The 14,103-nt window shown below is 47.7% G+C and overlaps 1 protein-coding gene across 2 annotated transcripts in view; it reads right to left on the bottom strand.

Annotated features, from left to right (window-relative positions):
* Slc14a2 (solute carrier family 14 member 2) overlaps positions 1-14,103 on the bottom strand; it is a 438,498-nt gene that overhangs the window by 27,280 nt on the left and 397,115 nt on the right. The window contains exons 9-12 of one of the 2 annotated variants that reach the window (XM_021214198.1): positions 11,256-11,403; positions 9,779-9,913; positions 9,359-9,408; positions 8,702-8,876 (exon numbers count right to left, since the gene is read on the bottom strand). In XM_021214198.1, the coding sequence (XP_021069857.1) occupies positions 8,702-8,876; positions 9,359-9,408; positions 9,779-9,913; positions 11,256-11,403 (508 nt within the window). Of the gene's footprint in view, positions 1-8,487; positions 8,877-9,358; positions 9,409-9,778; positions 9,914-11,255; positions 11,404-14,103 lie in introns of those variants that run through there. The other variant, XM_021214199.1, reaches the window with a different exon arrangement.

Consider the following 14,103-nt stretch of genomic DNA (forward strand, 5'->3'; position numbering starts at 1 on the left):
GGCCCAGCATCATCTGGAGCCTTAGAGACCATCCCTGCAGTTTCTACTGGAGACCTCTACACCACCCAACAAATTCCTCTTAAAGTATGGAATTCATTTCATTCCTGCCTAGTGTTTGATGTTGCTCCCACTAACATTCATTCTTGCCACAGAATTCTTAAAGACCCCGACAGGTTTTAGAGTCAGAAATCAGAAGGAATATCAGGACAGATTTTTCCCTGCTTATACCGTGATACCCACAGCCATGCAGCCATCTAGAAAGAAAGAGTCATCCTCATCGCTGATAAGATGCAGTTAAACATGCCCTGAAGTTTTGGGCCTTAAGGAGATCTGGCCTCCAATGCAGTGAGTATTATGTATATATACTATATTACGGCAAGGTCCACCATGAAGACAACATTGACACTTTTCTGGGTAAAAGTTGAGCTTATTAACAAGCCTAACAGGAGGATAAGCTTCTGCTCAAGCCTGCCTTGGGTCTCAGTTTTCTCCTTCCGGTTTCAGTATGTCCCCTCAGTAGACTCAACAGACTTTAGAAGAGGGCTGGATAGCCACTCCCGAGGAATGATCCCAGATCCCAGAAAACAAGCTCTGTCTTCCTCAATCCCCCTAATGGTTTCCCATTATGACTTAACAATCATCATCATCAGACTACACATTTGAAGGCTAAAAATCTCCAAAGTCTAATGTGGCCTTCTCTCACAGACAGGCATTCTTCATGTCTTCTATTTCCGAAGTCTGTCCAACTTGTCAGGGAAATCCCAGAGGAGCCTTGAGGCTCCATCTCCTCTTACTGCCTGTCCAGAGTAGGACTATGTTGGGAGTCTGGCAAACAGACTTCTCTGCTATCCTTCCTCCTGAGGGGGGTTGAGATATCTACTAGCTCCAGTGTATGCCTTAACTAAGCAGATGAAGCACTCCTCACAAAGGTAGAATGGGCCCTGAGCTGTCCAGCCATCAGGGACGCAGTGGGTTGCTCTGCGTTCACTTGGTCCTTGCGGTCTGGCTTGACTTTCATTTCCAATATCACTCAGGGAATGAGTGAAGCTCTCAAAATTAAGTTATTTATCAAAATTATTTATGCAGCCTCTTAACCCCCATCTTCTGGGGAAGGTCAAAGGTCTACTCAATCATTTATGGCAGGTTCTTCCTCTTGCTCTCGCCAGCTCTCATAATAGATCCAGAGGGTCATGACCTCCATCACCAAAGACAGACAATCGAGGCTGTCTCCAAGACCTGGGACAATATTGCCGCATACATATTTTCAGGATCACCTTGTCATATTAACATAAGACTGGGTCCATCTTCTAACCCTCCCGCAGGATAAAAAGACCATTTGTATCTGACTGAACCTGACCTTATCAGGTCCTCCTAATGTCTTCAACTATAACCAAGTTACAAGGCCTGTGGCTGCTGGTTCATCCACCCAGCGTCAAGGTTGTTCTACCACTCCAAATTCAAGCAACCTGCTTCCGTGAGCCACCTGGAGATGACTCCCTTTCCACCCAGCTCCAGGTGAGACCCACCTTCAGATACTTCTAGAATCCAATTTATTAACTGACCTAGCTCATGACTTGAATTGTAACTCCTTTAACCTCAGCATCACTGGGCCCTATACTGGGCCCAGGGCTCCCAGTGTTCATAATCACTCTTAAACTTCCCATCTGTCTTCCTCAAATCACTCTAGCCACCTGTAAGCACCAAAGGTTTTGCTATTCTTTTATTACTGTCCATATCCCCTTTCCTATTGCCTTAATTCTGCTCTTTATCATAGGCCTCTCTTTACTTCACATTCTGGTATAATGGGTACCTTCCAGGTTACAGGACATTAAAATCTAGATGACTTTGTCTGTGGGATAGCTGTTTACACTGATTCCCACTTGACCTTCAATGACACCCCAGCCTGACCTGCACGTTTCTGTGATACCACCCAGTTCACGACGAGGCTCAAACCTTTTGTCTTCTGCTCCTATGATTCTGTGGCAGAACAGCAATGCCAACCAAGGCTCCCTGCTGCTCTCTCTCAGCTCCTAAGTAGTCCCAGAAGAAAGAGACCTTCGTGCCCTTCGTCAATGATTTGTCCCTGTTTATCTGCCAGAGCAGATCTAGAAACAGAGAAAGCAAGCAAAAAAAAATAATGGTGGCCCAAATAAACCCAAAATGTCTTTACTCTCACAATCAGATTCCAACCGCTCGAGCTAGACACAGTGGAGTGTAAGGTCATACAAAAACAATGATAGCCTAATTCTCAATGACCTCTGGTACCTCACCACAAATGGACAGTCCCTGGGTGTAAATTTACTATATACCATGACAGAGTTATCCACTTCCTGTCTACTCAAATATGAGCCAACACAAATGGCCCATGGGGCACATCTTAGTCACTTTTCTTACCTGATATTAAAGTACTCCATTCTTGCTCACGGAAGCAATTCTTGTTCTCTGAGAATGTATCCACTGTGTTTTAAAACTTTTAGAACTTTATAGTAAAACTTTTATGTTGGATCTGGGAAGCTGGCCCAGTGGGTAAAGCACTTACAGCAGGAGAACGAAGATTAAAATTTGGATCTGTAGACCCACAGAAAAGCCAGGCAGGTTTGGGAGCCCTGTACTTCCAGGACCTGGGGGCAGAGACAGGGGACCGGGGCAAGCTGGCTGGCAGACTGGCTACAACTGATGATGCCTGGGTTTAGTGAGGGACCCTGCCTCAGTAACTATAGAATGATGGTCACCCAATGTCAACTTTAGCTCTCCACACACATGCATACATATGTATCTGCCTACATGTCCACACACACACACACACACACACACACACACACACACACACGCTTATCTCAGTTCTTGTATGATAAGTACTTTTAACCCTATGCTTTGGTCTTGGGGCAGATCATATATTTTGTAAGGCTGCCCATTGTCTAATCAGATAAATTCTATATGCTGGAATAATGTCCCTATGGTCTCCGTCATCCAGAAATACCCCTTTCTGCAGCTTTATAGAATAAGTATAACCTATTGAAATTGGTATATATGAGGGCACCAGGGAAATAGATCGCTGAGGAGCTGAGATGTGTAGACACACCGGGAGCAGGATAAACCAGTTCTGTTGGTATTGTCTACAGAAGGGAATAGGACACACAGAGATAGGTCAAGCCTGGGGCAGATAATGACATCCTAGAAGAAGGTATTTGACTCTATCTCATTAGCCAGAAGTTTGAGTCCAGAAGCTCATCTCAACACAGTGCTTCCCTGACGATTCTTGGATACCAGAGCTCCAAGGCTTGAAGATGTGTAGGAAGGATGACAGAACACACGAGGCTCACACAGTGGTCAGGAGAGGTGGGAAAGGGCATCTGGGGCCAGTTCAGGTGGTCAGTGTGCACACCTAAACTTCAGTCCCTGCTCATTTATCATGGGGGTAAGTCTCTGGACTAGCTGAGGGTTCTTCGACTATAAAACAAGAGATTTGAACTATAAATATTTAAGAGCCTTTCCAACTTTAAGTTTCCAGGATCGAGATTTTGTTTTTGCTAGTATTCTTAGTAGGTTTCCCCACCTCATGACTGCCTTCCCCAGATAGAGTTCAATGGAAGAAAGTAGAGTTTTCTTTCGAAAAGCCAGATGGTCCTGTAAGTTGGCATCTCCCTGGTTCCCTTCTGCCCCCAGTGTCTCTTACCTGGGCTTCTTTTGATTCCCAGATAGGACTGGAGAAATCTAGATCATCAGACTTGAGAAGAAGCTCCTTGACAATGTCTGTGGTCCTCCGCTCCAGGCGCTGTGACGTCTCCTATGCCCGAACCTCCTCACTGCCCTGCATCTTCCAGCCTTTCCTCTTGACAACTTTCTGTGAATCCACTACGTTTTACCCCTGAACCCATGCCTGCCACAGGTCTGCCAATGGAGGAAGAAGAAAGACAAACACCTCTCGGCAGGCAGCCGTCCTGCACACTGGCCTTCTTGACTAAAGGTGCTTTCTAAGGCCCCCAGGGAAGATGTATTCTAGCTGTCATGGTCTCTCCACCAGCTGAATCAGATAACTTCCCTGACAGGGCAGCCCTGCAACTGTCTACCTGCTTCCTTGTTGTCTCTCAGGCGTTACCCACTTCTCATTAGAATTCTAGCTCTAGTATTCCTCTTTAAGCAATGACCTAAGCATTGTCTCCTTGGGGGACCAATTTGCCTTCCAACCTCAGTAAGCACACCTTATTCCCCAGCAGGCAGGGCATAGGCTGGGGACCAGTGCTTGGCACCAGTGTCTCAATGGAAAGTCTGGCACAGCCTAATACTAAATGTCGGATTTCTGCAGAAAACTTCAGACCTTTCCCCCTAACTCTTGTTGACCAGGGTCTCCTGGTATCTCACCAGGTCCTCGCAGATTAAGAAGGGTATGACCTAACCGTTGTGGTCAAAATACACCCTGAGGTCTATATATTAGGGAGGCTGGCTCTCACAAGTCCCATGAAGCCATGGGTCTGGCGGGCTGACCTGTTGGGGAGAGGCTAACAAAATATGCCTTGCTTGACTTCAAGAGTAAAATGGGTCATCAACCTCACACACACATACTGCTCCCGGCATACACGTAGGGGCGGAGGGTGGCATCCTTCCCAGGACCACAATGATACCTCACACCAAGGTCATTAGCTCCACCTGAGTAGACAAACTCTCCTGCTGACGTCAAAGGTTCCCTTCCTACACCAGGTGTTTGGGACTCCCAAAGAAGGACCTTGATCAAGGAGGATGAAATGCAAACAAGAGGGGTGGGAGGTGCTCAGGGACGACCACATTCCAGGGACAGGCTGGGAGCTGGTTGAGAGAAGACTAATTCCACACTTAGGCCCTTCCAGGGTCCATGACAGACTGTTCCTTGTACCCATCTCCCCGCTTGTGTTTCCCCTGGCTGTCTGGTCTCTCAGCTCTGTCTCACATGCCCTTTGCCCTCTTGCTCCGACTCCTCTAGGACTCATGAGCTTTTCATGGTGAGCTCGGTCCTGCTTCTCGAGCATCCACCTTGGTTCGCTCAGACATAACATGGAGATGCTGCGTATGAGCAAGAATATGCCACCAAGCTGGAAAGAGAAGAGTTACCCGTGAAGTCACCATGAAGAAGTCATCAGGAATGTCACACTGGGCTCATGAGCTAACTAGGACCATCTCTCGGCCACACGTTATACCTATGGTTTATCTGGGCGAGGCAGCCAGCTGCCTTAGAAGGCAGGACACGGTGGAATCTTGTGCCTATCAGGTCCCAGCACATGCTGGAACACACTACCAAGGGCACCTGGAGGCCTACAGTCTCTTTAGGCCTTGAGGGCTTAATCAGAAGTCACTTCAAAAGGAAGCTTTCTTTAGAACGCTCTGGCTTCCTTCAGCTCTGCATTTTCATACTTGAAGAAGGAACGTGGTGACATTAACACCAGGGCCTACACCGTCGCCAGATTCTTTGGGGGGAAGGGGCCATACTATTTGTTGAGTAAATTTAAGTTCAAGTCACTTGTGCTCCAAAGTGTGTCTGTCTCCTTGGCTTCCTTTTGTCCCTGAAGCTCTCCTCCCTTCCTGACGGTAGGAACAGGCGGGAGGCTCAGAGTTATCATTCATAGAGGGTTGCTTCAAGGGGACTCCCTCCCACCTTATGTTTTAAGGTCCCAGAATTTCTAGATCCACTCCAGACAGAATGGGTCCCTATGGATTCCTCTATCTTCTTGGAATGGCTAGAGGCAGGAAAAACACAAGACGTCTCTGGCCTTGCTCCCCCTCTAAAATGTGGATTCTTTTAAAGGAGTTTTCAAGTAAGACTGTGTGTGGTTTGGTGGAATTTCTAATCCCTGTGAAACTGCCACTCCCACTTGGTTTTAGATGAGGATGTCTCAAGTCCCTCACAGCTTTTGAGATCTGAGGGAGCAGGGCTCAGCATCACACAGGATGCACACTGGCATACGGTGGGATACTGGGTGGGTAGAGTCACAAATGCAGTCCGAGAAGACCACATAGTGGCTGGATCTTAGAGAGCCGATAAGAGAGGAAGAACGTTCAGAGGGAAGAGGTATGGGGAGGGGCAGGCTGAGGGAGAGACCATGTGAGTGATAACTCTCAAGTAACCAGGACAAGAATCTTGGTGAACTGGCTAGATGACTGGTTAAACTCTAAAAATCTGCAAAGAATAGACCATGTTGTTCTGATGTTCTGCCACACTAGTGGAATGCCGCAGTGGTCACCTGGTCTAGCCCTCTGCCCAGTAAACAAAGTGCCCCAACAGGTCTCAAGTTGCTTCAGCATTGCCCGAGTGGGAAACTGAGTCTAAGCAGCTACCCTTGCTTGGAAACTGTTACAAAGAGACTCTCTTCACGGACTCATCCCGCTGTCACCTCTGTGCTATGCTTCAGAGTCATCCACTGCAGATAGCTAAGGCTCCATCCGTTTTTCTTCCCAAGGCATACGACCACCATTTCTAGCAGGGTAAGGGTCCGTTTACCCTGCTTGGCCGCATCTCGGCCTCTTTCCAGCACAGACAGGTCCAGAGTATGCTGCGTGTGTTTCTCGGTACTCTCCTCCTCTTGGAATCAAACCTATTCTCATAAATGTCACCTACCCCCTAAGATGCGAGTGACCGACCATGCTTACTTCTTTACCAGCCTAGGGCTGTTTATATTTTAACAGGTTCCGAACCTTAAATTCAAGGGATGGCTGGAAACTCTTGGGTAGCAGCTACGGGAAGCTATGGGGACAGGAGGAGAAGAGGCATAGGAATTTCCCTGGAGTCCTTAAAATCATACCTGAGACAATTCCTGGACAGAAGACCAACCCAACCAGGTAACCACCTCAATATGAAAACTGGTGCTGTGAGCTAAGCTGTGCACAGGCTGTCTAGCCAGCATCCTCCTCTGAGGTGAGACTTTTCAGCTGGCCAGGCAAATCGCCGTGAAATAAATTCCTTGAAGGCAGGAATGGGTCTGATGCTTTCCTCGTTTATTGTCAAGCCCTGGGTTGAGTAACATATTAATAGTTCCACATAAAGGAATCTTCTGGGTGAATGAACAAATACGGTCAGCGTACAGGCAGGATTCTTGGGCTCTGTGCACTGGCAGATGCTACGTGGTCGCCAACGTGAGAGCCCAGATGGGAAGGGATGGGTGAAGTTGGGGTCACATAGCTTTCAAAGGCAAGAGGAAACAGACTCGAAGGGTTATGCACAGCCCTTCCTTAAAGGTTTTATAGAACCCAAACTATGATTTCTGAACCCCCAAATCCAATGTGTCTGCTGAGTTGTAGGAAAGAACCCATAAAATACCTCGATGCAAAAAAAAAAAAAAAAAAAAAAAAAAAAAAAAAGATAAACGGTGAAAACGGTGAAGGGGAAGGCAAGTGGCTTGGAACAAAGGTCACGGAGGCCTGAGGTGGGTGGAGAGAGGCTCCAGGGTCAGAGGAGGAAAGAGGGGAGAAAAGTGCAGGTCACACCAATGTCAGAGCAAAATCTCTGAGGAAAGACTTTGATTTATGTGTTGGAAGGCAGACCAATGAGAATGGGCACTAGGTTCAACTTTAGAAACAATGTGGACATCTAGAAGGGAAGGTTGTTTATAAAAGAGAAAAAGAATCATGTTTCTCATTTGAAGGAGAGCTAGGGAATGAAGAGACAGCATTTATGGCCACCTGGGCACCCGCTGAGCAGAGAAGATGCCATTCATTGGCCTCTGTGGCCATGCAAAGAGTTGGAAAACATACCACCAGCATTCTTTCAGGTCTTACTTGAAGCATATCCTTGGGGAAGAGTTCTAAAGAAACCACACACGGTTGAGCGCGGAGCTCGAAAGACAGGATGACGATAAGAGGAGCAAAGGGTGATCAGAAGTCAGTGCTCAGTGCTAACGGTGAACACAGATGGACAGGCACGGGGACAGGGCATGGCATGAGGTGGGGCTGAGTATGGATTGCAAAAGGAAGAACGAAGAACAATCAACAGCTCCAAACCTGGGCTAGGGAAGCACCCAGAGTTGAGGTGCACGTTGCGGAGGGGACGCGGGGATGGCTGTAAGGGCTTTAGTGTCTCAGTGGGAGAGATGGAGCACACTTTGATTAGCCATTAGGCACTTGTTTTTCCATAACAGAGAAATGGGTTTTTATACTGAGTGCTGGGAAAAGCTGTTTAGCTGCTCCAGGAAGGGAGAGCTCAAAGGTTCTAGATTCTTTATTAATATCTCCAGGGTTCCAGTTTCTGACACTTCAGCTTTCCATCACCGCTAAAGCCCTCTTCTGTAGGAGGTTCCTTGTGTCCACCACGTCCTAGCTCTAAACCAGGGTTCATTTCCTTCTTACTACATACCTTCATGTGTCTCTACTCCAGGTCTGCCTAAGAGCCACTCAGCCTGGTCCCTGCTACAGCATCCTTTATCTAGATGTGTCACTATCACCTCTTAACCCTTTTCTCAAAAGACTAAGGAATGGTTTTGTTTCACACCAGCAACAGGTAAATCAGACTCCTCACTTCCAGTCCCAGCAAGGGCATACCAGCTTCCTTTAACGCTACCATGGGCAGTTATAAAGATCTGGGCAGAGGGGAGGAATCAGCCTCAGGGTTAGAGAGGAACAGGTGGGGTTGATTTGATACAGGTGCAAGGAAAGTGTGTGCTTGGGTGGAGCGGCCCAGAGTGGAGACCACACGGAGGCAGGCAAGGAGAGCATTTCTGCTTGGCGCTGAGCTAGTCACCGTTGGGGGACTTCTGCTCTTCACTTCGTCTCACTGTCAGGAAGTAGATGCGGTTGGCCTCCGGGTAGGTGACTTTGCTGAGTGGGAGCTTGTAGATGCCAGGATTGTTGCTTGTGAGGAGGAGGAAGGTGAGGGTGGAGAGACAGAAGGCCCAGGTGCCTGAGGGCACGCCAACCTGCAAATTGAGACCGGAAATGGAAGGATGTTGCTAGGCTCCTGTCTTGGGCCGGAAACCCGGGGAGAAGGGTATGCTAGAGATGGAGAATGGAGAGCCCTACCTTCTCCCAGGTGAAGGTATTAGTAGGCCTAGATTCAGAGTCAGAAGAAATCAAGGTGTTGCTCTCTTTGGGTACACTCAGAACCTTTTAATGCTGGGCCTGAATGGCTCTTATACTCAGACCTAGAGGGCCATCTGTCCATCCCCATTCTCCACGGTTGTCTTTCAACCCATGTGCACACGCACATACCCACACACCCTAGAATTCCATGCTCAAAATTCTTCTTTGGATAAATCATGGATAAATCTTGACATGCACGTTGGGTAAAGGACAGTATTACCCTTCCAGCCTTCCTCAGTCTTCTGTAAGACCCCAGGTGCCTGGAAGCTCTGCTAGCGGAGGAAGCCCTTAGGTTAGTGTTTAGACAGTCTGGACTTACCACTGCCATCGTATTAGAGAGGGCTGCTCCCACGTATGCACAGAACAGGGCTGTGGAGGAACAAGACCAGTAGTCAGTATCCTGGAGCTTGCTTTCTTCAGCTACTATCCTAGCAAAACAGGGTCCCGGCCCAGAGCTGGCTTCTCGGCAACCTTAGCGTTGGATGCCGGCCTTTACCTGACGTGGTCCCTTCCTTTTCAGGTTTTCCTCCCCCCACTTGCACTCGCCGAGGGCAGGGGATAAAGGTTGCACATCCTTTTGTCCTCTTGCACACTCATCACTGTTTCTCATAGGGTCGGGAGTCCTCACTTTGGGAGTGGGGTGTCCTTATCTTGTCCCCACCAATTTTGATAACGAATTAGCTCAGACATAGAAAGGCCAGTCAGACGGGCTTGGTTGTCATTTTCTTAAAAAACCTACCACAGACAAGCGCCAGCAGGTGTGTCTGCCAGGTGAGTGCGTAGAACATGCCGCCAATGGCGACACAGGAGAGGACACAGTTGTAGCTCCAAAGGCCCAGGTAGATTGTCTCAAAGGGAGTGGCCACGGTCAGTGCTACAAGAGAAGGTGTGGTGTTTCTGGGTAATTTTGGACCACAGAAGAAAGGCCTTCCCATGGCTGCTGCCCGGCCTCAAGGTGGCCTCTGTCCCCTCATTCACCATATCCCTCCAGCTCTGCTTTTCAGAGGGGCCTCTGTAAGTATCACAAGATTATAGAAAATCAGACGGTGAGAAAGTCCTGGGGTCACACAGTGGTATGTACGTGTGTGAAAGTGTGAGTACGTGTGTGTGTGTGTGCTCGTGTGCGTGTGCGAGTACATGTGTGTGTGCGTGCATGTGAGTACATGTGTGTGTGGGTGTGTGCGCGTGTGTTCGTAAGTATGTGTGTGTGTGCGTGTGTGTAAGTACGTGTGTACATGTGCGTGCATGTGCATGCGTGTGCGTGTGTGTGCGTGCATGTGCATGTGTGTGTGCACGTGTGTGTGCATGTGTGAGTACATGTGTGTGTGCGTGTGTGTGTGTAAGTACGTGTGTGTGTGTGTGCATGTGTGTTTGTGCATGTGTATGTGTGTGTGTGTGTGTGTGCGCGCGCTTGTGCGTGTAATGATGTCTGGGTTAAGGAGCGGCCTAGGAAGGGAGGTCTGCTCTCCCCTCCTTCCCAAGCAGCTGTGCTGTCAACCATTTCAATTCTGTTTCAGAGGCTTGGCAAAAAAATACACCCAGACATATAGACTAGACTGTCAGAGCCTCAGGGGCAGGTATAGACAGTAGGTAAATATGGGTAAAGAATCGGTGCCTCTTGCATTACTGTTAAGAGGTTTTGATAAATTCAAAATTATTTCCAGTTACATTTTTTTTTGTGGAAAGTTCTGTTTCTAAAAGTCTTTGCAAAACATTAAGATTAATTCAAATATAGTCTTGTACTGCCAGGGTCCCCACCCTATTTTCTGACTCTATTATGGGAAAGAGCATATCCATATATAAATGTGTGTACATACATACACATATGTGTGGGAATATGAAATTACACTTGGGAAATGCCAATCCAATTTTAGGAAACCTTTCCTTTTAGCTTGTTTTAACACTTCCAAGGGCTGGACCACGTGGACCCAGCTTGGGCCATCACTGCTTCGGCCCAAACTCCTTCCACTGCTGGGCTCCCCCATAAGGGTCCTTGCTGTCCCCCACATGTCCTCTTACTTCAGTCTGCTCTCTTTGGAGGAGGCTCGAGGAAAGGGGAAAATAGATTATTTTTTTCTCCCCCTGACGACGTTTGAAACTCTAGTGAAGATGAATCTGGAATGGTTTCCAAAGTATACTGAGGAGAAATGGGATGAGAAAAATGTTGCTAAAGATTTCTGCTCCGCTCCCCCCGCCAAGGTGGGATTCTGTCTCACCTGCTAGCAGCCCCACGATCGACCCTATGGCCGCGTGCAAGCAGATGAGTGGGGAGGAGATAAACAGAGCCACCAGGATCACGCCACCTGTCCAGGGGTTGTCACAGCCGTAGACCTGGCCGACCCCAACAGGGATGGTTTGTAACAGCTGCAAAGTCCACAGAACGGAGGTCACTAGGCAGATAACACAAAATCCAGGCAGCAGGGCCAATACCAGTCCAGTGGGTAATGAAGGGGAACCGGAGGATGACTGTGCCCTCCACCGTGAGAGAGAAGAGGGGAGGCACAGGCTGGAACAAATATTTCCTCACTCCACCACCTACCAGGCATCCGGCATTTATCATGCCGTCAGGTGCAGCCCCTAACACAGCGCTGGGCATGAGGGCTTCTGGGAACACATGGCTTTTACTTTGAGAGGAGAAACTTTGAGAGGTCCAGAATGTACCTTCTTCCTAGATTCCCACTGGGGCATAAGGCACCGAGGTATTTCCTAAAGACTTTCTGAAATTCTAGAAATGTTCTAGGAATATTGTAAGTATTTTAGGCTGTTTTCATGGACGATTTGATAGGTGACAGTGTAGAGATTTAATAAGTGACAGTTAGTGTAGAGCCACTGGAAGTGACTCCTAGTCTAAAAGTCTGTTACCCTTCCTGTCTTTGCACCCAGACACTTGACTTGTCCTCATTGAGGGAGCTTGGCCTAGCTAACGACCTTCTACCTTTAAAATTCTATAATCCAAATTGGGCAACAGAAATTGGACTTGTGTCTCTTTTTCTTCTTCTTGGGGAGGGAGGTTTGAGATCAGAAGCGGGACATGGACCTGCGAAAACTGGGAAGTTGAGTGTGATCCGGGTGCATGATGTGAAATTCCCAAATAATCAATACATATATTATGTTGGAAAAATTCTATAGTCCTAGGGTGCTGGAGAAATGGCTCAACAGTTAAGAGCATTTGTTGCTCTTGCAGAGGATCAGGGTTTGGTTTCCAATATCCAGAGGGTCACTCACAACCATTTATAACTCTGGTTCCATGGGAACCAGTACCCTGTTCTGAATTCCACAGGCACTAGACATGCACATGGTGCATATACATCTAACAACACATCTAAACAATTAAAATAATTCTGTAGTTATAGTGACAAATAGAACAGTATGGAAACCTAGTAGAGTAGAAGCTTTCTAAAAATATATACATATGTGAAGGTGGTCTAAATGAAATTGTCAAGTAATGGGGGAGAGAGAATCCTAATTGGCCATTTCTTGTCACCAGATGAAGCTACCAGTATCAGGATTAGGTTACATCTAGTTGGATTGTTGGTCAAAAGGGTCCATGGGAATATCCCCAAACAACTCACAGTCAAACTTGGCTGCTGCCAAGACCCCATTGCTGAAGACAGCACCCACACAACCCATGCACATGTGAGTTGAGCTGGTGCCTACGTGGAGCCTTCATCCTTACATTCCAGGGTCTTTGGCACTCTGCACACTACCCAAAGAGAAACACAGACACCTACCCATCCATAAACCCTTTGATCAACCATGCTGCCCTGCCTGCCAGATCTGCTAGTGCAATGGTGGCACACACCTGTGGGACTAAACAACCTATGCCTGGTTTGACTTGAAGCCTACCCCATGAGCTGGAACCCATACCCAACACTGGGTGACCAAGAGCCTGAGACTTGATGGCCCAGGGTCTTAGGGTAAAGACCAAATACGACTCCTAATGACACTCTGCTAAACTCAGAGATCAGGGTCTTGCTCAGCCGTCATCAGAGAAAGCTTCCTCAGGCAGCAAATGGGCACAAATAGTGACCCAGACAATGTGAGGAGAGTGAGAGAGACCTTGGAACTCTAAACTCTAAATGGAATGTCTCCATCAAATACCTCCCCTATGGCTCAGGGAACCCCACAGAAGAGGAGGCAGAAAGAGTGGAAGAGCCAGAGGGGATGGAGAACACCACTGATCAAAGCCCATATGACCTCACAGAGCCTGAGGCCGCCCACACAGGGCTTGACGGATCAGTACCAGGTCCTCTGTGCAGACGATGGCCTCCACTTTAGTGTTCTTAGGGAACTCCCGAGTGTGTGAACGAGTGGGTCTCTGATTCTTGTGCCGTCTCTTGGGTGCTTTTCCTTCTGTTTGTTTTGCCCCATTCGGATGTCTTAGTTTTTGTTTTATCTGACCAGTTATTTATTATTCTCCCCTAAAAGGCTCTTTGCTTTCTAATGAGAGGCAGAAAGGGAGTGGATCCGGATGGGAGAGGTCACAGGAAGGAACTGGGAGGAGTAGAGGGAGGGGAAACCATATTCAGGATACACTAGGTAAGAAAAAAAAATCTACTTAAAAAAAGAAAAAAGAGAACAAACAAAAATAAATAAAAATTCACAGTTTAGAAAAAGAATTCTGTAGTTCTTTTCTGTATTAGCAGATCGTGTGACTCTAAGAGATGAGAGCCCTTTCAGCATAAACACATGCTTAATAACTGTATAACGACTGATTAGTGATTTTCAGGCTTTCTGTTCACTGGAACCTCTGGGGAGATTTCAACAACAAATCTAGCCTGGCTTCTCCGCAGGGAATCTGAAGACAACGGTGTGCTTCGCTGTGTGCACGTGAGTATCACTGTGGCAGTTTGATGTCTGTTGTCTGTGCCCTGGACTACTCGAAGCCCAACCCTACCCGCCCTTGGGTGTTGGGGGCAAGTTGGCTCAGAGTCAATGACAGAGACTCTGGGAGCAGGTGAGAAATGTCATACCAAGCTCTCTGAACACTGCTGCAAGCTCCTTTAATATTCTCCATTCGAGCCCCATGGGTCCCAAGAAAGCATCTCTTCTAAACAGAAGTTC

Source organism: Mus pahari, chromosome 15 (genome assembly GCF_900095145.1).
Source record: "Mus pahari chromosome 15, PAHARI_EIJ_v1.1, whole genome shotgun sequence".
NCBI classification, from domain to species: Eukaryota; Metazoa; Chordata; class Mammalia; order Rodentia; family Muridae; genus Mus; species Mus pahari.